The following is a 24,190-nucleotide window of genomic DNA, read 5'->3' on the forward strand; positions in this document are numbered from 1 at the left end:
TTACAGTAATGTTAATTAGCTGTTTCTCATTAGTCAACATCAAAAGAAAAATAGCCTGATCCCTAGTTGGTTCCTCATTGTATTTTGCTCCAGAAACTATCTCACGTGCATTCAAGGAATGTATTGTAGGATTCTGGTTGGTAATCAGTAATTTGCTGATTGTTGGTGGTTCGAATCACCCCCAGATTCCTGGTTTGACACTGGACTTATTTAGGGAATGTTAAATGAAGAATGCAGTAGACAGGTGTTTCAGGGCAGAAGAATCTCTATGTTTATTTAAATATGAAAGGTAAGAATAATACAGCTTGTACAGATAAAAACAATGAACCAGTGAAATTAACATAATTATTTATACAGAGGACAGTAGTTAAATACACTATTTAATTAAACGCAGATTAAACATTTTTAGAACCTAAAACAACAGTTTTAGTCACAGAAACTTTAATCAGGCTTCCTACTCTTAAGGTTCCATGCACCGTCACCACCTGCCTTCCACTCCCTACTAGCTAGGTTGGAAACTTTGGGGTCTGAGGAGTTTAAGCTCACCACTGAGGAAAACATGATTTTGAAGTACAGCTGGCTGTTCCTGCTTGCCGTACCAGTGCCTGGATGAAGACTTTGGATGGCGTAGGCTTTCAGTCTGGGTTGAGTCCGCTGATGCGGAAGGATACATAGTGGATCTATTGGGTAAGTACTTGGTTTTCCTTAGTTTCTGGTGGTTTTGCAGCCCTGATTTTCACTTCAGGGCATGTCTGAGGCCTTCTGATGTTGGTTGGTTTTCTGAGTTGTCGGTTCTTGGGTCTGCTGGTCGTGGTTGGTTGCTCTTGGTTCCCCTGGTTCGGAACAGACCTGTGTCGGTGGCTCTCAGAGTTGCTGTTAGGGTCCCCTTTCTGTAGATAACTCTTGGAAATAGCTGGCAGAATTAGCTGTTGGCTCCTCAGAAAGTTTCTGGGGATAGCTCTTTGGAATGCCTCCTGGGGAATAGCTCGCTACAACTCGTCTGGGAATAGCTGCTGGGATCTCATCTGGGAATCGCAGCAATTATACTGATTGTGGGCCCCTTACCTTTTTGCCAAATCTGTGTTCGCCATTGTGTTTCTGCTGTTCCCTTTTGAAGTCGATTGGCTTCCCAAAAGTTAAGAGTATGTGTGAATGGATTTTTATTGAAGTTGAATGTCTGGTGTCTTTGTGAATGGATTTTGATTGAAGTTGAATATTTGGTGTCTGTGTAGGCCCTATACTGTCTGTGCTGTGTAGCCCGAGGTGTAAAAGTTAGTCGGTCTAGAGTGTTCAGTTTGATGGATTGTTCTTATAGAATGGAGTGTAAATTAGAATTTCTGGCTGAACAACAGTCCCTGACAGAAATTATTCTGGCTGTGTTGTGTGTTTGCAGCCTGAGCCCAGGAATTTGTGCAGTATTTTAGATGTTAGACAAATCTAGGGTCTTGTCTAGTTTTTTAGATGATGACGATTTTTGCTCAATCCTACAGTATTTTTGCTCATTTGTGTAAGCCAGTCTATGTTAATTGAAGTCACCTGTTATTGCTGCATTAGCCACCTTATATGCATCTCTAATTTCATGATTTATACTGTGCTCAAATTTATCCAACAGCTTGGTGGCTTTTTAACATATCCCACAATTTTTAGTCCTTTGCAGTTCCTTAGCTCCATACATAGAATCCACATTTGATCCTTTAATCTAAGATCCTGTCTCACTAATGTACTGATCTCAACCTTTATTAAAATTCCTACACCCCGTCATTTTCCTTCCTTGCTTATGTTCCTAAATATCCAAGATCCTTTCATGTTCAGATCTGAGTCCTGATTGCCCTGCAGCTACATTTCCATAATGACAATTAAATAATACTAATGTACTTCACTTTGTGCATTCAAATCCTCAAACTTTTTTAATGCCACAAGCATAATATAGAGTGTTTTTAATTTTGCTTTCTTTTCTATGATTTTCTTTCATCCAATCCTATTGATGCTTATCTATGTTTCACCTGTCTTCTACTTTTCTACTCATGCTAATTGTAGTTCCCTTGAAACAGGGCTCCCCTTTCAATCCAATTTATACCCTAGTTTAAGCAGCAGCAGGTCTCCCTGTGAAGATACAAATCCCAGTCCTGTTGGAATGCAGCCTGACCATCTTGTACAGGCCCCACCAACCCCAGACTCGTCTCAATGTTTCCAGTGTCTTATGTCCTCCGTCCAATTTTGTTTTACAGCCAAGTGTCCAATCACTCAATTCTTGTACAATATTTCTCTATGCACTAGCTCGAGGAGAAAGAAATAATCCTAAGATTATTGCTTTAGAGATTCTGCTTTTCAATCACCTTTCTAGCTCACTGCAATCTGCTTTGACGTCCTCATTCCCTTGCCTACCCATATCATTGGCCAAATTGGGAATCATAGCTTATGGCTACTTCCACCCTCCAGGCTGTGGTCCTGCTCCATGACATCCTTGATCCTGATATAAAGGATTCAACATGCCAGCCTGAAGTCACATTGATGGCAACAGTGACTCATCTCTGTTCCCCTAACTAATGAAACCCCTATCATTACTGCTCTTCACCTCTCTTTCCCTTCGTGGATAGCTGAACCATCCTTAGAACCACAAACTTCGCTCTGATTGTTCTCTTCTAAGGAACCAATACCCTTATCAATATCTTAAACAGAAAAACAATTAGTAAGTGAGACCTAGGGGGTCTCCTGCACTACCTTCCTAGTTTCTTGGACTGCCTGGTAGTCACCCATTCCCTTTGTGCCTGCTTGCTCCTGGCCTGCCATGTGACCACCACTATGAGCATGCTATCCACATAACTCTCAGCCTTATGGATGTGCCACAGTGATTCCTGCCATTGCTTGTAAGAACAGAAACCCGGATCTCAAGTTTCTGCAGTTGGTGACAGTTTCAATATGCGGTTGTGTAGGTTGCTGGTAGCATCCATGGCTTCTGACATACTGCCGGCATGCACTCCACATGACCAAGCTGCCTGCCATGTCTTCACCTTACTTCTCTTAAGTTATTCAAAAATCCTTTCATCCAGTGGGTGGGCGCACACTGTCTGAAGGAGTCGTTGAGTCAGAAACTGTTGTGACATTTAAGCAATATTTAGATATTCAATTGCATTGCTTTAGCCTCCAAACCTATGAGCTTACAGCTGGATAATGCAGTTATTATTGTCAGACCTTTTGCAGACTGGTGCTGACACAAATGGTTAAATTTTTATGCTGTAAATGTCTAAGTCTGGGTTAACTCTGACTTTGTTGTATATTTGTATTTGCTTACACTTTTACTTGGCATTAGCTTAATAAATTTACAACTATAGATAAACCTTACTAGTACTTGATAAATCTAACAATATTTAAACATACTGCACAAGTTCTAATTACCCTTGCTTAAAGCCACCCTTTTCTGCCATTGGCTAAGTCCCTGTGTGAAACTAGCTTGATTCTGACTTGTATCTGTCCTTGGGCATAGTTTCCTGACTCTGCACCCTTAGAAGTACAGCTATGCAGTACAAATGCACGAAAGTTATGGTGACCCATTGCAAAATAATAGTTTGGCCTCAGTGGAGTTTTATGTCCTGTTCTGAGCATCGCACTTCAGAAATGTTACGATGGCATTAGAGAGGTTCCAGAAAAGATTTACACAAGTACCTCCAGGAATGGGGGACTTCAGTTACAGCATAGAATTGAGAAGCTGGGGCTGCTAAGAGAAGGTTTGATAGAATGTACAAAGTCCTAAGGAACCAGGACAGAGTAAATGGAGCAAAACTGTATCTGTTGACAGAAGAACAGAGTGCAGAGAGCACCAGTTTAAGTCAAACAGTAAAAGAAGCAACAGAGGCATAACGAAATACTTTCTAACTAGCCAAAGGTTAGACTGGAATAAATTGTGTGCATGTGTGCGCGTGTGTGTGTGGAGAAGGCAGATTCAGTCATGTCTTTCAAAAGGGTATTGGATAATACCTGAAGTGAAACAAAAACTTGTATGACTTCAAGGAAAAGATGGGGGTGCAGTACTAGCTATAAAGCTCCAGCTGTTCGAGGTGGCATAGACAAAATAGGCTGAAAACCACCTTCTGTGCTGTGATATTCTATGTTTCTATAAAATGAGAGTAAAATTGAAGCCCGCAAAGAGAGCAAAAATAAAATGAGGGCAGCGATTAAGGTCTGAAATTCTTGAATAGAATGTTGAGTGCAGAAAGCTTTGAAGTGCTTTATCAAATGAAGAAATACTGTTCCTAGAATTTACTGGCAGCTTCATTAATTATCTTTAGTCTGTTGTCATTTTACCCTATTGCACTGTATTAAATAAATTTGAAATAGTAAGCTACTCTACTTTAAGAACAATTTATTGTTGTTATCTTCTGGTTTATTTTGGTTTATCAGGATTTGATAAAAGAAAAGGAGAATTGAACATAAACATAAACTAGCAGGGAACATAAAAATGGATTGTCAAAGCAGCTATAGTTATGTAAAAAGGAAAACGTAAGTAAAGAAAAATATGAGCCTGTCACAGGCAGAGACACTGTTTCCCATTGTATGTTCTGCTGCCTATCTTTGTGGAGGAAGATGTACAAACTTTTCCAGAAATAATAGACAACCAAGCGTCAACTGAAAGTGAGGAACTGAAAGAAATTACCAACAGCAAAAAGCAGCTCTGGAGAAATTAATGGGACTGAAGGTTGACAAATCCCTGGGTGCTGACTGTCTACATCCTACAGTGTTAAAAGAGGTAGTTATAGTGATAATGGATGCACAATTGATAATCTTTCAATTTTCTATTGATTCTGAAATGGTACCTGCAGAATAGAAGGCTGAAAATGTAATCATATTGTTTAAGAAAGGAGAGAGAAAACAGGGAACTGCAAATCTGTTAGAAGAGCAAATAGTGGAATTGATTATGAAGGATATGAAACTAGACATTGAAATAATAATACTCTGATTGCATTCATGAAAGAGAAATCTTAGTTGACAAACTTGTTGGTGGTTTTTCAGGATGTTAGTAGCAGTGTGGACAAGGAGGGAAGATGCACTGTATTTGGATTTTCAGAAGCTTTCGATAATGGCCCACACGAGATGTTACTCTACAAATGAAGAGAACATGGGATGGGGGTAATACACTGGCGTGAGTTGAGGATTGGTTAAAGTAACGAAAGCAGAGAACAAGAATAAAATCTTTTTCCAGTTGGCAGGCTGTGACTAGTAAATCAGTGCTTGAACCACAGCTGTTCACAATATTTATCAGTCATTTGGATATTGAAACCAAATGTAATATTTCCAAATCTGTGGATGCACAAAACTAGGTGCTGTGGGTTTTGAGGAGGTGGGAAAGGAGTCAAGAATTGGCAGGTAACATATAATGTAGATAGGTGTGAGGTATTCAACTTTGACAGGAGAATCAGAGGTGCCGAATATTTCTTGAATGATGACGGTTTGGGAAATTTGATTCTGTAGTAAAGGGGTTAGCATTGTTTGAGTAATTGCAAGCCAAACATACAAGGGCAATATGCATCTAGGACAGGAACTGATATGTTGGCTTTTTCAGAAAAGTTGCAGGAGTAAAGATGTCTTGCTTCAATTCTATTGAACTGTTAGTGAAACTGCACCTGGATTATTGTATGCAGTTTTGATCTACTAAGTAACAATGTGCTTTCCAAAGAAGGAGTACTTTAAAAATTCACCAGACTAATTCCTGGGGTTAGCAGGACAGTGAAAATGCTGGGAGTTGAGCTAAGTCTTGCGGTTGGAGGGTATAAATCTTAATCATTTGCCTTCTTAAAATCTAGCAAACTGTGGATACGTGAAGGGTGGACAGTTAAGATTTTTTTGTTCTTCTTTCAGGCCTAAGGAAAGTTGTAACAAGCTGTCCTACTGCTGTAGCACATAAAGAGCAGCTAATTAAGCTAATTACTTTAATTAAATAAACTGTTTTAATCTGGTCCTTTATGGCAGACCTAAAGTTTAAAAATAAGACCTAAAGTGCTCCAGCATGGAACATGAGCTGCAGAGAGTCAAAATGCTGGGAGATGAACTGGGTGTGGGTGTCGGGGAGGGAGGCAATGCTGTGTCATCTTCTGGCCATTCTTGAGAGAAACTGATCCGTGGTTGAAGTGCTGCTGGTAGGCCTAGGTGAATATCAGGCTTTGTTTAAAAACAGCGAGCAGCAACAAGGTAAGGGCAAGGTAAGCTCTTTTTGATTCTAGGTCCGCTAATTAATAAAAGGGCGGAGATGGCAGTCAGTATAATAATATGCTCCTCCTGTCAAATGTGGAACATCAGGAAGCATTTGAGTGTCACTGGTGACTATGTCTGTAGGAAATGTGTCTGGCTGCAGCTCCTCTCAGAACATGTGGACATTTGGAATGGTAATGGACACACTGAGGAGCACAACAGGAGACAGAGTATGAAAGATAGTAGCTTCAGGGAGGTGGTCACACCACAGGTTCAGTCAAGTATATGGGTAACCGCCAGGAGAGGCAGGCAGGCAGTGCAGGAGTCTCCTGCGACTGTCTTTCTCTCAAACAAGTATACCGTTTTTCATACTGTTTGTCGGGGGGTAGCCTTTCAGGGAAAATAACAGCAGCAGCTAGGTCTTCAGCACTATCACTGGCTCTGCTGTAAAACAGGGTATGGCAAAGTCTAAGCGAACAATTATGATGCGGACCCTCTTGTCAGGGCCACAGCCTGGTGTTTCTGCAGTCACAAGAGAGACTCCAGGATGGTGTCTTGCCTCCTTGGTGCCAGGCTCAAGGACATCTCAGAACGGTTGCAGCAAATTCTCAAGGGGGAGCACGAGCAGCCAAATGTCATTGTCTATCCAAGTCATTGGTACAAAGGTGCGCAAAGGAATGAGGTCCGGTGGAGTGAATATAGGAAGTTAGGCAGGCGCTTAAAAAGCAGGACCTCAAGGGTAGTAATCTATGGATTACTCCTGGTGCCACGTGCTAGTGTGAGTTGGAATAGGAGGAAAGGGCAGATGAAAGCGTGGCGGAGGAGTTGGGGCAGGAATTGAGAGTTTTGGAGCATTGAGATTTCTTCTGGTGCCGAGGTGACCTGTACAAGAGGAATAGGTTGCACCTGAACTAAATGGGGACCAATATCCTGGTGGGGAGATTTGCTAGAGCTACTCAGCAGGGTTTAAACTTGCCTGGAAGGGGATGGACCCTAAATTGTCATGACTCACAAGAGAAGTTTGCGGCTAGTACAGAAGTTAAAGAGCAAATTAAATAGACAAGGCAGACAAGAGCATAGCAGGGAATGAGGGAAGACTGATGAATTAAACTATTCACTTGAATACAAGAGGCCTGACAGGTAAGGCAGATGAATTCAGGGCAAGGGTGGGAACGTGGGGCTGGGATAGCTGTTGTAGAAACATGGCTGAGGGAGGGACAGGACTAGCAGTTCACTGTTAGAGGACACAGATGTTATACGAAGGACGGAGGGTGGGAGGGGGCAAAAGAGGAGATGGAGTGGTGCTTTTGATTAGGGAAAACATCGCGGTAGTACTTAGAGAGGATATTCCTAGGGGATCGTCCAATAAAGCTATATGGATAAAGTTGAGCAATTACAAGGGGCTGATCACTTTAATGGGATTGTAGGCCCCACCCTCCCCCAAGTAGTCAGTGGGAATTTGAGGAGCAAATATGTACGAAGTTTGTGGATGGCTAAGAATAATATGGTTGTAATGGTAGGGGATTTTAACTTTCCAAACACAGACTGGGACTGTCGTTGTGTTAAGAGTTTGGCTGAGGAGCAATTTGTTAAGTGTGTTCAGGAAAATTTTCTCAATCAATATGTAGATGGCCCTACAAGAGAAGGGGCAAGACTCGACCTCCTCTTGGGAAATAAGGCAGGGCAAATGATTGAGGTGTTGAGCTGGAGGAATACTGCAGGCCAGACAGCATCAGAAGAGCAGGAAAGCTGACGTTTCGGGTCTGGACCCTTCTTCAGCTCCACACCTTGTTATCTCAGACTCCAGCATTGGCATTTCCTACTATCTCTGACTGAGATGTTAGCGAGGGAGCACTTTGGCACCAATGACCATAATTCTATTAGATTTTAAATAGTTATGGAAAAGATGGGGTCTGGTCCACAAGTTAAAGTTCTAAATTGGGGCAAGGCCAATTTTGATGGAGGTAGACAGGAACTTTCAAAAGTTGATTAGGGGAGCTATTTGCAGGTAAAGGGACACCTGGCAAGTTGGAGACTTCCAACAGTGAGATAATGAGAGTTCAGGGCTAGCATGTTCCTGTTAGCGTGAAGGGCATGGCTGGCAGGTGTAGGGGGAACACTAGATCACTAGAGATCTTGAAGCTCTGGTCAAGAAGGAGGCATATGTCAGGTATAGACAGCTGGGATCAAGTGAATCCCTTGAGGAGTTTCGGGGCTACAGGAGTATGCTTAAGAGGGAAATCAGGAGGGCAAAAAGGGGACATGAGATAGCTTTGGCAGATAAAGTAAAGGAGAAGCCAAAGAGATTCTACAAGTAGCTTAAGGGCAAAAGAGTAACTCGGGAGAGAATAGAGCCCCTTTAAAGAACAATAAGGTCATCTATTTGTGGAACCACAGGCATTGGTGAGATCCTAAGTGAATATTTCTCGACAGCATTCACTATGGAGAAAGACACGGGAGCTAGGCAACTCGGGGAAATAAATAGTAATGTCTTGAAGAGTCCACATTTCAGAAGAGGAGGTGCTGGAGGTTTTAAAATCTGTAAAGATAGATAACTTCCCAGGACCTGATCAAGTGTTTCCCGGGACACTGTGGGAAACTAGGGAAGAAATTTTGGGGCCCCTAGCGGAAATGTTTGTATCACTGATGGTGATGGGTGAGGTGCTGGAGGACTGGACAGTGGCTAATGTTGTGCCATTATTTAAGAAAGGCTACAAGGAAAAGCCAGGGAACCACAGATTGGTGAGCCTAACATCAGCGGTGGGTATGCAGTTAGAGGGGATTCTGAGAAACAGGATCTATATGAATTTGGAAAGGCAAGGACTGATTAGAGATTGTCAATATGGGTTTGTGTGTGGGAAGTCATGTCTCAAGTTGATCTTCTTGGTCACCCCTTCAAAAAATTCAATGAAGGCAGAGTGGTAGATGTTGCCTACATGAACTTCATTTGGCCTTTGACAAGGTTCCGCATGGTAGACTGGTTAGTAACAAAAGATCAGTGGGATCCAGGGAGAGGGAAAGCTAACCTATTGGATGCAAGATTGGTTTGACAGTATGAGTGAGAGTAGTGGTACAGGGTTGTTGTTCAGCCTGGAGGCTTGTGACCAGCAGTGTGGCGCAAGGATCAGTTAGGTCCGACTGTTGTTTGTCACTTATGTAAATTATTTCAATGAGAATATAGGAGGCATGGTTAGTAAGTTTGCGGATGACACCAAAATTGGTGGTTTGGTGGAGAGTGAAGAAGGTTATCTATGAGATCCTGATCAACTGGGCCAAAGGCCGAGGGATAGCAGATGGAATTTGATTCAGGTAAATGTGATTTGTTGCATTTTGGTAAGACAGACCAGGGCAGGCCTTACACAGTTAGTGGTAGGACCTTGGGGAATGTTGTTGAACAGAGAGATCTGGGGGTGCAGGTGCATAGTTCCTTGAAAGTGGCATCATAGATAGACAGGATGATGAGGAAGGCATTTGTCATGCTTGCCTTCATCGGTCAGAGCATTGAATATAAGAGTTGGGATGTCCTATTAGAACTGGACAAGACCACATAAGGCCACATTTGGAGTACTACAGACAATTCAGGTTGTCCTGCAATAGGAAGGATGTTATTAAACTGGAAAGAGTGCAATAAAGATTTACAAGGATGTTACTGAGACTGGAGGGTTTGAGTTAAGGAGTGACTAGATAGGCTGGGACTTTCTTCCTTGAACTGTCGGAGGCTGACCTTATAGAGAGTTATAAAATCATGAGAGGCTTATTCTCAAAATAATGGAAAAACCATTTATGACTGAAATGAAGAGGAATTGTTTCAATCAGATGGTGAAATTCTTTGGAATTCTCTACCCGGAGAGCTGTGAAAGCTCCGTCATTCAGTATGTTCATGACAAGTATCAGTAGAATTCTAGATACCAATGACATTGAGGGATATGGGGATAGTGCAGGAAAATGTCATCATGTAGAATAGTAGAGAAGGCTCGAGGGCTGAATGGCTTATTCTGTCACTTGTTTCTGTCGAGCTTCAAAAGATATTTTTCTGGATAAAAGTTACATTTAGATAAATTCAAAATATGTATCATGGAACAGAGGTAGTTTATTATTAAAGCAATAATGATGCAGAGTACATTTTTATTTTCAATTTGTGATGGCATCAGCGTTCATAGAGATGAAGGGTGATGGTCAGAAAGGAAAGAGCATATCTTTATTTTGGACATCCATTGTCAGTACAAGATTAATGTGGGTTAGTTGCAGAGTAAAACACTGGTCACTGCTTAATTCAAAGAATGTGCCTGAAACTCAACTTCAAAACAAAACTTAATCATTGCAGGATTGGTATATCACCCCTTGCTGATTTGTGTTGTGACTCTCACTCATACTCACTTGAGTGCGAATTAAACCCTATGTTCAGGCATAAGAGGAAAGCCATCAAATCTGTTGGGTCCCAAGATTTCCTTTTCTAAAGTTGTTTTAACTAGAGGTTAAGGAAATGAGTTGGCCACAGGATGATTAATTTGACCTGAGACAGGAAGAGCAAATACCATTTCTTCATTAGCAGAGCAGAAATGTTGCTCCAATGCAACACAACTAAAATATTCAAGTCCTAAATAAATAGGAGAATTGTCAGATTCAGGCAGCCATTTATCAGAAGCTATATTATGCAGAAAGGAGGGGGGTGGTGGGTGGGGTGGAATGGTAAAAGAAAGAAAATAAAATAAAAGTAATTTTTCCTGCCAGTTGACTCTGTGGTATGGGATGTCCCTGCGGGAAATCTTAGCACAGGTCGTGTGTGCCCACCCTCCCTGCACGCACAGGCTAGTTGGAAAAGGAAAGGGAGGGATAAATATGAAATAAAAGGGTGGGGTGTTGAAGTTACCAAAAAAAAATATACAACAACATTTTCAGCAGTCACAATCTACCTGGCACTAATCTGAATTTTGTCTGATATTTACGTCAAAATGTGCAAACTCAAAATACTGTAACGCATAAGAGCGAAGGTTGGATATCTACCTTGCATGTAATGAATCCTTCAGTTCACTGACTTTATCAAAAGGATACACCAAGGTCAATCAAATGGTGTAGAACAGTATTGACAAGTGGATCAGGATGTCTCTTCAGAATGCTGATTTGATGGGGTGAAGATGTGATCGTAGTGGTATCAAAGCCCTGTCAGCCAGTGTGTGTAGGAGAGAGAGAGAGCGACAGTGCACAAATAGCATTATAAAATTATTTTTGTTCATAGCTTTGTGTTTTATTCAGTTGGTTGACATTTATTCAAGCTACGTGATGTGCCCAGTCATTTCTTCGAGTAGTTCACAAATGTTAAAGCTTTCACATATGAATGTGAAGGGTCATGTTGTCTACAACATGGTGTATGCTTTTCCCAGTACAATTAAATGCCCATTGTATGTATGTACACACTCACACTCTGTCTCTCACTCCTTTTCCCTCTCGCTTGCGCTCTCTTTTTCCCTCTCGCTCGTGCTCTCTTTTTCCCTCTCACTCGTGCTCTTGACAACATGTGCTGCTCCCACATTGAACAATGACAAGGTGTAACACTACAATGAACATTAGGGAGAGTTGCGTTAAGGATGGATAGCCTCTGTAGCATTGTACCTTTAGCTGCAGCTACATTGATAGTTGATCAGACAGGTAATGGTTTCAAGTGTCAATATATTTTTAAGTTTGTCTGCCTTCAGAAGCTTTGCTAATTGGTTTCTATCCCACTACATATGCTGTAAACGGCTGGCAACCTTTGAGCTGATGCATTGTGGGGCTTTAAACATGGCGCTAGTGGCAGAAATCCTGAAATAATCCTGCAGCTGGGAATACTTCTGCCACTGGTGAGCTCACGATAGTGCAAGCATGGTTCCATAGGGCTGAGGTGTATATTCAATATGGTAAGCAGTGGGGAATTGTATGAGAGAACTTGCTTGTGGAGCGAAACCCTCCATGAAATTTCAGAGTTTAAAACCAATTTTTGGGAAAATTTAGCAGGTTTCCAACCCTGATCTGAAATATGTGTGCCATTATATGTATCATAATGGCTCGAGCAGACATATGATCAAGGTTAGTAACTACTAATAATTAACTGTAACTGCACAAATGGACACCAATTCATATCCGGTTAAGTATTCAATTTCCATTACTTTTTTGTCTGGTGTTCCATCAGAGGGGAATGTGAATGGTGGCTTCAAATCAAAATGTACCAAACCTGAGATTTTGCACCCTAAACTGCTTTCTCAGATCTCCTTGAATCAGTTATATAAAAGCATCAGCAGAAGCTTGGAACGGATGCCACATTCATTTTCTTAATCTGACTATTTTAGACCATAATTATATTGCAGAGTACATTTGCTCTGCTTATCCTATCACCATCAGAATTTTTGCCATACTTTAAGGACTCTGGAACATTCTTCTTTCTGGATTTCTATCTTTTACCCTCTAATCACTCCAGCTTGACCTTATTTATCTAAAACAGTCATCTGTAGCTTTGACTTTCACTGACTCCTATTCACCAGTGAATTGAGTTAAAACTCCATGTCTTCATCTTCAAAATTCTGCCCAGCCTGGCAATATATTCCCAGTATAACCTCTGAAGATGATGGCTTACTACATAGCATAACTGTCTACTTCACATTATTTCCATGTTAGGAAAGATGAACTGAAGTCAGGAATGGGACTGGAGCATACCAAAGGATACCTTCCAGTGAAACACTTACACAAACTGTTGGTACAGCTGTCCAGAGAAATTCTGGCTTTAATAATGAACTGGAAACATGAAATAATCGCACATTGTGAAGCTTTAGTTTTCTTTAGTTGACCTTTAATCACAGAATCTGAGAGTGCTGCTTGTAATATGATGTATGACTTAGTATTTTCCTGCCCTGATTTAAGGCTAGCACGCCATTTAATTTATTAGTGTTGTCAGTTGAAATTCAGCAGGTATAGTGCTGCTCGTTCATTTAGTTTTATGAGGTACATTAAATTGTCATGTATTTAATAACCAACCATGTACAATGAGCACAATGGAAGTCTGATGTAGAGGGTAGAATATATATTGACCCTTTCACTGTGTTTCATCAATTAGCAAAACTGTGTCTTAAAAGTTGTGCAACATGTATATGTAATATGATAGCTAATATCACTCAGAACAAAAATATAACTCCTGCATTATAAATATTTGGATTTCTATTTAAAATATACTGTAATTGATGGGATTGGATGTTTAAAAGTTTTATTTTAATTCAGCTGCAAGCATGGCCCAAGGCACAGATGTTGTAAACATTATGAGGACAACTGTATCTCCTACTGCATTAAAGTGAGTATTTTTTTAATTAAAACTAGCAACACTTGATTAGCATAAGTGACAGAGCATGACCATTTTGCAATTAACAATGTAGCTCATAATGTGGACTTCACAAGCTTCAAAATCTCCCCTCCCCCTACCGCATCCCAAAACCAGTCCAGCTCGTCCCCGCCTCCCTAACCTGTCCTTCCTCCCACCTATCCCCTCCTCCCACCCCAAGCCCCACCCCCATCTCCTACCTACTGACCTCATCCCGCCTCCTTGACCTGTCCGTCCGCCCTGGACTGACCTATCCCCTCCCTACCACCCCACCTACACTCTCCTCTACTGGCTCCATCCCCGCCTCTTTGACCTGTCTGTCTCCTCTCCACCTATCTTCTCCTCTATCCATCTTCTATCCGCCTCCCCTCTCTCCCTATTTATTTCAGAACCCCCTTCCCCTCCCCCATTTCTGAAGAAGGATCTAGGCCTGAAACGTCAGCCTTCCTGCTCCTCTGATGCTGCTTGGTCTGCTGTGTTCATCCAGCTTTGCACCTTGTTAGCTCATAATGTCGGTAGCTGTTGTTTCAACTAAACAAAATTATTCTGTTTGCAAGTTAAAAATCCTGGCTAAGTGATTTGGTGTGGCTTGTAACATGTTGAAATCTGGGCTGTCATCCAAGTTTTAGCTATAAGTTATTTTAGTTCCTTAACTTTCTGTACAATGCTTCTTTTTTCTTTGAGAGGTAATTGATGTTTTTTCAGCTATTTTGAATGAAAGCCATTTTTAACTTGGTCCCTGTTCTCCATATTTTATGGTGTTTTTAATTTCTGACTATCTTTGAACTAAAATTATGATATTGTTTTTATAATATTGTAATCATTAGCTTCTTTTTAAGCATTTGAAGTTCTTACATACAAAAACAAAAGCCTGTAGATGCTGGAAATGCTAATCTGCAGAAAATAAAACTTTTCAGAGCTCCAGCCATCATGCATTTGCATGTTTTTTTAAACAGTGACATCACATCAACATGGCTTTCATACAGTAAACCAGTTCATTCGCTAACTCCATTGATGCCTGAGCATCGTCATACATCAGGTTCTGCTTTGACGTATTTTGTATGTTTCCGTTATGCCTGGTGGAGGACATTGCGCATATGATTTCCTATTTCCTAAGTTATTTTCCTTCTGTTTCTCTTATCTGTATTTTTGTTTTACCAAACCAAATCAAGGCAACAGGCCAGCAGCCCCAACCAGCCCTGGTCTGAGTTGTTTGCCATGAGATATTTTGAATGACTATTGTGGGTTCTTCCTCATAATTTTCCCCACCTATTCCAGTTGAAGAAAGAAATTCACTTTGCACTATTCGTACTTGTATCCCTCCTGAATAGTTGTTTGTTTTCTTTGTGAACACTTTTGCTTTCTTAATTAGTTGAATGCCACTATATTGCAAGTACTACTTGCAAGGTATTTTGTTGCACTCAGTCTGTTTCTTCCTTCATAGGTGTTGTCAGACTGCTGAATTTTCACAACACAATATATTTTCATTATGCAACATTATGTTCATCCTTAAGAATGCATTATTTCATGGCTGAAGCAGGAATTCTAAAGCATGTAAAGTATGAACTAGCCTCCAAAATTGCCCACATGCACTGCTATGCAATTTCAGTGAGGAGAATATGTTTCCTCTTCTGGAGAATCTAGAACTGGGGTCTACTGTTTAAAAGTCGGGGATTCCTATTTAAGTTAGAGATGAGATTTTCTTTTCCTTTCAGAGGTTCACAAATCTTTGGAACACACTGTTCCTGAAAAAGTAGTGGAAGCAGAGTCCTTGGATATTTTTAAGGTAGAGATGGATAGAGCCTTGTTAAGCAAGGGAATTACTAAGTGTAGACAAGAATGCGGATTTGAAGTTGTAATCAGATCAGTTATGATCTTTTAAATGGAGAGAAGCCTGGAAAGGGGCTGATTGACTTACTCCTCCTTATTCGTATGTTCGTAGTTGATATTTCAAGTCAATAACCTTCTGTCAGAATATAGAAGGACTCTTCCAACCTTCTGAGGTTCTGGGATCAAATAATCCAAGTGTTGTTATTTCAGAAGGATGGCTTGTTAGGGCCAGTAGCTCGTTAAGAAACTTTTTAAAGTATTAATATAGACCATTGCATAAAGTCAGATCGTTAACTCCAGTCGTAAACCAATACAGGTATACATTCTGAACAAGATGAGGGGCTGAGCATCCCACAAGAGCATTGGCATACTTTACAGATCAGCTGATCAGTGTTCCGCTGTCCAACAATACTGCTCATTAACATTTCAAAAGCCAAGCAGCTATTTCCTAATGACACTGCTTTTAGTTAACTGCTGCCTCATATAGCATTAGAGGTCGATATAGTCAGTCAATATAATCAGATTAAAAACAACAGATGCTTGAAATTCCCATTGTTTCCGTCACAGACTACAAAGCTCTGGATATTTATCCTGTGTCAGAATAGCTTTATATCCAAAGTATCATATCTTTTTTTCTCTTTAAATAGATTTTCAGTGACATTCTGTGTTTATTTTGCATTGCTAGCATTTATACATTTTTCTTTCTTCTGGTATATTTATGTAAACAAATGTATGGAAGAAGAATTGTGTGTCTTGTGGGGGTGTAGTGGCTTGATTTGCGTATTAGAAGGGTCAACTATATTGGTGGTGGATTAGAGTCACATATAAAGACCAAGCAAGTTTCCTTCCCTCCAGGCTTACATGAACTAGTTGGGATTTGTTGTGATTCCCTGGAGAGAAGGATAACTTGAGATGAATTTCCCTTTGACCTATGCAAAGAACCATATGAAATATTTCACACTTTAAGATCTTTCTTCTAACAAAGTAAAAATCAATATGACTAAATGTTACTTGATAGGCAATAAATATTTTGGAAACAGGAAAGAAGGCATTAAATCACAGAAATTTTATCCATTCCTTAACTTCTTAACTCAACTGAAAACTCCACATGGAGATAGCAAGAACAGCAGATGTTGGAGTCAGAGATAACAAAGTGTGGAGCTGGAGGTACGCAGCAAGCCAGGCAGCATCAGAGGGTCCCACCCCGAAACATCAACTTTCTTGCTCCTCTGATGCTGTCTGGTCTGCTGTGGTCCTCCAGCTCCACACTTTGTCATCTCTGAAAGCTCCACATTGTGTTTACACATCGTATTACACACAGTAGACCTGTAGAACTGTGTTTTACAGTAGATGGGAACTTCTCACCTGCCCTACCCCAACTTTACCTCCCAGGAGGAAAATCAGCTGAAAGTTGACATATTACAAGGAAACCTGTCCTGTGGCAATGACAGCAGGCTGGTTTAATTAAACCGTGGCACTTCTGGCCCTCAGTAGCAGGAGATCCTGCCCTGAGGAACTGCCAGCCAACCTGGAATATGAGGTGATCGGTACGCTACTTAGCTGCAGGAAGAAGCATAAACAGGATCAATGCTACCCTGAGGGTGGTGAAGAAAATTTTGGGGGTGACACCTTGGCAGGATGTTGCCCAAATGACCAAACTTCCTGGTTCTTTTATGTGGTCCATATAAAAAATATGACCTGACCACTTTGTCCATGCTGGCCATATCTTAGCACATGCAGCATATAATTCAGGAAAATAAGCTTACTAAACAATCTCAATTAGCCTTTGTTTATTTATTTATTTAGCAAAGGGACTGCCTGCCAGTTTTGTACCCTGACAACAACATGACAGTTTATTGGGTGAGCTTGGACGTGGATGGAAATTGTGGGCTACTCACCTGACCTATTTACCGATTATATGTGCCTTCCTGCCCCCTACTGAAAAGTCAATTGGCAGAGGCATGTAAGATCTAGCCTGTAGTCTTGAATTAAAGTCCAAAATTCCTTTCAGCTCTAACAGGGTCCTTTTTCCCCTTTCTCATAAAGTGAATCTTCCAGCTTTCTCATAATCAGAGTTCACATCACTCAGTGCTTTGAATATATTTGAATAGACTTTGCATGGTTTCCTCTGGCGGTTCTGTGATCTCTAACTCTTCACAATGGTGATTTCCTCAAATGTGCTTCACTTGGTTATTCCCCAAAAAACAAGCTTTTTCTTCAGCATCATGTAGCTGCATCAGTTTCCTCAAAATGTTGTTTATGACTGATTCTGACAGCCCTTTAGTCTGCAAGCAGCCAGAATTGCTATCTTTTCATTCATGTTTTGATTTTAAAACACAAACAGACTTTCAGTCAGGCTTGAAGTAGGTCCATTGTCATCATGGTAACCAAATTACATGAGTCTTTAATACGAGTAACATTATTCCTTCTTTCGAGAGCATTCGTTTTACCTTAAACAGAAAGACAGTTTAAAGCATAACCATCCTAGACATTGTAATGTTTAGAACAGTTCTTATGTCAATCTGGTTGCTTCACGGTGATTTTTTTTGCTTTGTTTTTTTTTAATTAAATTCAAATATTGGTTTCTTTGCAATAACAGCCACAACACTATTATAATAACTTGGATAATAGCAAAAAGCACTATTTTCGTGAAGTTAACGTCAGTTCAGTACAATGCTATTTGAAGCTTTGTTCGAAGTGAACACTTATAAGGGCTGCATTAGTTAAATCAATTATCGCAGCCTGATCCTAGCCTTTGTTTGATTTATAAAGCACCCATTATTCGTTTTGTACTTGCTTTTTACAAAGTTCTGTTTTGCAGTAGGGGTTAGAGTGATAGAGAAAATGTAACTCGATGCCTGAAATGTCACTTTTTCTTTTAAATCTATTTTCCAGGGTTTTATACGGATGTTCAGTGTTGGCTACTTAATTCAGTGCTGCCTTCGTATTCCATCAGCACTTAGACACCTGTTTACAAAGCCATCTTGGCTATTGTCTGCTTTGTACAATAAAGAAAACTTCCAGCTTGGAGCATTTCTAGGATCTTTTGTCAGTATTTACAAGGTAACAACTTTATTAATGGTTTACTCGATTTATGAAATTGAAATACTGGGAAATTTCAGTTTTGACAACATTTGGACATTATTAATCAGAATGTCAGTGGAGTCAACATTGTGACAATAAAGTGCACAAAGGAATGGAAATTGATAAATTCCATATTTCTTACCTTCTTTAGAATGAATGACTAGGGAAATTTGAAGCTTTGTGGAAACAGTTTGAGAATACATTGAACAAAGATTGACAAATGCATAAAACAAATGCAAAAACCAAAATTAAGAGGTATGATTCCTGTAGAAAGTACAGACTCCATTGAATGTTTTGGTTACGCAAAATGTGTAGGAAGGTAAAACAGTGCATTTACATTCATGAAGAAGCAATAATATATTTTGTTATCTGAAAGTACAAATAGTAATATGTTCGTTTTGTACTAGCACCATATTAAAACATGTTTAGGGTCTTGGTGGGCCTACAATATGTGTTCACCAAAATGATTATAGGAATGAGAAATTATTGTGATAAAGTGTTATAGATTTTCTCCTTGGAACTATGAAAGTTAAGAAGTTTTCTGTATAAGAAGAGATTTTTATGGAATAGATAGAGAAAAATTATTCCCCTAAATAAGTTGGCTAATAATTAGAAGTTATAGATTCAAAATCATTGGAAAGATTTAAAGGGGAAATGAGGAAAAATGTTTCAAAAGAGATGTTGGGACCCTGGTATAAGCTACCTGAAAAATTGGTGAAAACTCATTCCATAAACACTTTTGAAAGCAAGTTAGACAGGTATTTGAGATTAAAGAGTTTCCATGGTTGTCGACAAAAAAAAATGGCGTCTGGAGCAAAGCATTACTGGTCTTGCAGACAGTTGACTAAGGCACAACAGACTGAGCGACATCTTTGTATACAGTAAAATCCTATGGAATGGATTTGAAATACTCCATTTGCCCTGAAAAAAGCTGAATTGACATTTAATTGTTTTAAAATCATTTGAAATGTTTTGATAGGTCATTTACGCTTGCTGGATGCAATGTACATTCAAATATGGATGCATTCTCTACAATAAAGAAGAACTGTGTTCAATTGTGGTCCCTTTATTGGATTAGTCCGGAATTTTGGGAGCCTATAGTCCCCCATTACCTTTGTCATGATAAAATCTTCACTAATCAGGGTTGACTTGCCAACCAGTCAGCACCTTTTTCCCTCCTAACATGTAAATTGTTGTGACAGTTTAAAATTTGTCGTTGTTAACGTTTGTACTTACGAGAACCTTCTATAGGGTGTCGTCATACTTAGGGTAAAGCCCATTCTAGTTTTGAAGGAAAATTGAATAAATATTTAAATATAGAATTATGGGAAATAAACAGAACTTTCTCATCAGCCATGATCGGTTAAATGATCTGTCTATAGCCTTATTTGTTTCTGTGGTTTTGTTCATGACTAAGATTGGATGCAGAGCAGCATGAGTGCCAAACCTACATCTTCCCATTGATTAATTATGCATGCTGCAATATTCAGTTCAGTGACACTAGACCATTCCTTCCAAATCTCGCTTAAACTTTCAACTTGTAGTGTAAATATCAAATTTCTCATGACTATCATCTTTTTGAGAATAAATATTTCATATTTATCTATTTCATGCCAACTTTTGCATTATAAATTCCTAACACCATGTTTAAAATAAAAACTGTCAGCCAACTTGTCATGCTGTAGTTGCACTTTTTCTGAGTTTAAAGTGAGGATTTACCCCTGGATTCATCATTCTTCAATGCTTTAACTCCAATTAATCTGAAAACTAGACTTTTCTGCTCCTATGATGCTGCTCGGCCTGCTGTGTTCATCCAGCTCTGCACCTTGTTGTCTCGGATTCTCCAGCATCTGCAGTTCCTACTATCTCTGTTTCATTTTTACCCCCTTTATTGATTTACCATATGTGATCAATTACTTATGGAATAAAACATACAAGTTGGACAGCAATGTTAAAGAAGCATTTAGTAGAGTTGATTCCTGTTGTAAGATTATACAAAACGTGTTCAAGGTGCAGTATTAATACAACAGGCGTATTGCAGTACAATGGAGCAAATAGTTCATATAATCGATGTTAGGTCCTATTTTTGTGAGATCTTGCTACATTTCACTTTAGGGTGAATTAAGATATTATGAAAAGTTTTTTACATCACAAGAAATGTCTTTCACCATTTCAGAAGCATGTGCAGAGTCAGCCCTAGTTTAAATACAAAACAGGCTGTCAAATATGTAACTGTATTTGCATATTTGCTTTTATTTAACCAGGATTTGTTATATTTAACATTACGGAGATAATGTTTCTTGCAGTTTAAACTTTGAGCCCCAGTGAATAATTGACATAAAAGCGTTTTGAAAGAAGCATTGAATCATTGATCCTTAGGCTGCTGCCTTTATTCATATTTGGAATCATTTACATTAGATTCAGAGGTATGCAAAAAATTTAAACGTCCTATTTGTATCAAAAGACAAATTTTAAAACTCCTCCAACTTGTTCTCTTTATATCTTGGGAACTGATGAAGAAACAATTTTGAATATTAAACTTCTACTTGTTGCACCATCTAGAAGTCTTAATGCTTTGTTAACAGGTGGGAAAGTCACTAAGAAAATTTCAGAACAATGAACCAAAAGTTATGTCAAAGTAGTAGGTTTTAAAAAGCACCTTAAAGTATGCAGAGACGTTTAGAGAAGGAATTCCAGAATTTGGAGGCTAGACAGATGAAAGCATGGCTGCCAGAGGTAGGTTAAAGGAATTTTAATATGCATGCAGCCAGAATAGGACAAATACAGAATTTTTGCATGGTTGTAGGTTTGGAGGAAATTGAAGAAACCCTTTGACGAGGTTCCACATGGTTGACTGTTTAGATCACATGGAATTCAGGAAGAGCTTGTCAATTGGATACAAAATTGGCTTCACAGTAGGAGACAGAGGCTGGTGATGGAGGGTTATTTTTGGGCTGGAGGCCCGTGATCAGCAGTGTTCCACAGGGATTGGTGCTGGGTCCACTGTTGTTTGTCTTTTATATAAATAATTTGGTTGAAAATTTGGGAGGCATGGTTAGTAGGTTTGTGGGTAACACCAAGGTACAGTTGACAGTGAAGAAGGTTACCTAAGATTACATAGGGATCTTGGTCAATTGGGCCAATGGGCTGCGGAGTGGCAGATGGAGTTTAATTTGGATAAATGTGAAGTGTTGCATTTTGATAAAGCGAGCAAGGGCAGGACTTATACAGTTATGGTAGGACTGTGGGTAGTGTTGTCGAACAGAAGGACCTAGGAGCTCAGGTGCATAGTTCTTTGAAAGTTGCGCCACAAGTGGTCAAGAAGGTGTTTAGCACACTTGTCTTCACTGCTCAGACTATTGAGTGTTGGAGTTGGGATGTCATGTTGAGCTAGTATAGGATGTTGGTGAGGCCACTTTTGAAGTACTGTGTCCAGTTCTGGGCACCCTGTTATAGGTAGGACATTAGTAAAATGGAGAGGGTTCAGAAAAGATTTACGAGAATGTTGCTGGCACTGGAGGGTTTGAGTTATAAGGAAAGATTGGATAGGCTCGGACTTTTTTTCCCCCAGGAGTGTAGGAGTTTGAGGGGTGACCTTATAGAGGTTTTTAAAATTCTGTGGGTCATAGATAAGGCGAATAACAAAGGTCATTTCCCTAGGGTTGGGGAGATCAAAACTAGGGAGCATAATTTTAATGTGAGAGGAGAAAGATTTAAAAGGGACCTGAGGGGCAACTTTTTCACATAGCAAGTGGAATAAACAGCCAGAGGGAGTGGCAGATGCAGGTACAGTTACAACATTGAAAAGACATTTGGACCGGTACATGAATTGAAAAGGTTTCGAGAGATATGAGCCAAATGCAGGCAAGTGGGAGAAGTTTAGTTTGGGAAACTTGGTTGGCATAGGCAGGATGGGCCGAAGGGTCGGTTTCTGTGCTGTATGACTCAACGCAATGACAGTTTTTAAATTTGAGGTTTTGGTGATCTGGGAACCAATCTACATTGGTGAATTCAGGGTAATAAGACACTGGGATTTTGTTTGGTTAGGATATGAGTAGCAGAGTTTTGCTTGAGCTGAAGATTAAGATTATAATGATGTGAGTCAGATGACATAAGAATCGTTTTCCTGGAGGGAACAAAATCATGGGTGAGAATTTCATCAGAATGATCTGAAGTGAAGTAGGAACAGTTGATATTATTGCAACGGAAATAAGCAGATTTGATAATGGAGGTTTTATAAGATTGAAAACTTAGCTTAGGTGAAAAGAAAATGAAAATCATAACTGATCATAATGAGTTAGTTTTTTTATCATAATGGATCATATTTTACAATACAAGTAATAGTGAGGCTGACATCACTTTTAATAATTAAAGTGTAAACTGCACAGTGACTGCAGAAGTCAGTAATATCCTGTCTAGCGTTTCTTGCTCCTCCACAAGTGGCACTATAGGAGAGTTTCTCTGACTCCATTCAGCTGTTCTGATGATAACATCTTCCGCTTAGGGATCTCAGACACATCAAACAGTTTCCTCAATTGAGGATTCCCTGTCACCATGGTTGAAAGGGCACTCAGCCGTGTCTGACCCATTTCCCACACTAATACCCTCACCCCTTTCCTTCCCTCCCACAACAATGAAAGGACACATTGTCCTCACTTTCCACGTCACCAGCCTCACTGTCCAAAGGATCATAAATTGCTGTTTCCGTCAACTCCAGCGGGGATGCCACCACTAGACATGTTGCCATCCCCTCCCATGTCAACATTACCAGGGACTGTTTCCTCCAGGCTACCCTGGTCCACTCCCAATACCACCTCACACCTCCATAGCACCTTCTCATTGAATCACAAAAGCTGCAACCATTGCCCATTACCACCTCCCTCTTCACTATCCATTGCCCCAAACACATTCCAGGTGAAGCAGTGATTTGCCAGAGATGTATCACTCAAACTAAGCTAACCGGTTCGCTGCTCACAATGTGGTATATTCTACACTGGGGAGACGAAACACAAACTGGGTGTCCACTTCGTGGAGTACCTGCACTGTGCCTGTAAAAATGACCCCAAGCTTTCAATTGCCTGCCACTTCAGTGAACCACCATGTTTCCTTGCCAACATTTTTGTCTGAGGCCTGCTGCAATGCTTCAGCGAAGCTCAATGCACACTGGAGGAACAACACTTCATCTTATGCTTACATACCTTACAAGCCTCAGGATTCAACATTGAGTTTAACAAATTCAGAATGTCAGCATCTTCCACCATGTTCATCACCTAACTCCCGACACTGTTTCCCTTCCCAGCCCCATCCTGTTCTGTATGAGTTCATTTCAGTGCAACCAACACTTTCAACAATTCATACTTTCACAATAATTCACTATTGCTCTCTCCCTTGCTCTCTCTTGCTCTCATTCTTGCTGCTCCCCCATCCTGTCCTCAATAAATACCACCATTTCCTAGCTGCATTCAGTTCTGGCAAAGAGTCACTGGACTGAAAATATTAACTATTTTTCCCCTCCACAAATGCTGCCAGACCTGCTGAGTTTCTCCAGCAGTTTCTGATTTTGTTTCAGATATCCAGTTCTTTGTTTTATTTCACTACAAGAGAGACTTGGTATTGAAATAAAAACCAAAAGAACTGCGGATGCTGTAAATCAGGAACAAAAACAAAGTTGCTGGAAAAGCTCAGCAGGTCTGGCAGCATCTGTGAAGGAGAAAATAGAGTTAACGTTTCGGGTCCGGTGACCCTTCCTCA

General features: G+C 40.1%; 1 protein-coding gene across 1 annotated transcript in view; it reads left to right on the plus strand.

The window, feature by feature from the left end:
- Positions 1-666: 666 nt before the first annotated feature.
- LOC109913513 (transmembrane protein 135-like) overlaps positions 667-24,190 on the plus strand; it is a gene marked incomplete at its 5' end in the record, with an annotated part of 39,726 nt that continues 16,202 nt past the window's right edge. The window contains 3 exons of the mRNA XM_048592194.1: positions 667-687; positions 13,429-13,498; positions 18,251-18,418. Coding sequence (XP_048448151.1) covers positions 667-687; positions 13,429-13,498; positions 18,251-18,418 — 259 coding nt within the window. The remainder of the gene's footprint in view (positions 688-13,428; positions 13,499-18,250; positions 18,419-24,190) is intronic.

This window comes from Rhincodon typus, unplaced genomic scaffold, assembly GCF_021869965.1.
Source record: "Rhincodon typus isolate 14 unplaced genomic scaffold, sRhiTyp1.1 hic_rhity00000780, whole genome shotgun sequence".
Classification (NCBI taxonomy): Eukaryota; Metazoa; Chordata; class Chondrichthyes; order Orectolobiformes; family Rhincodontidae; genus Rhincodon; species Rhincodon typus.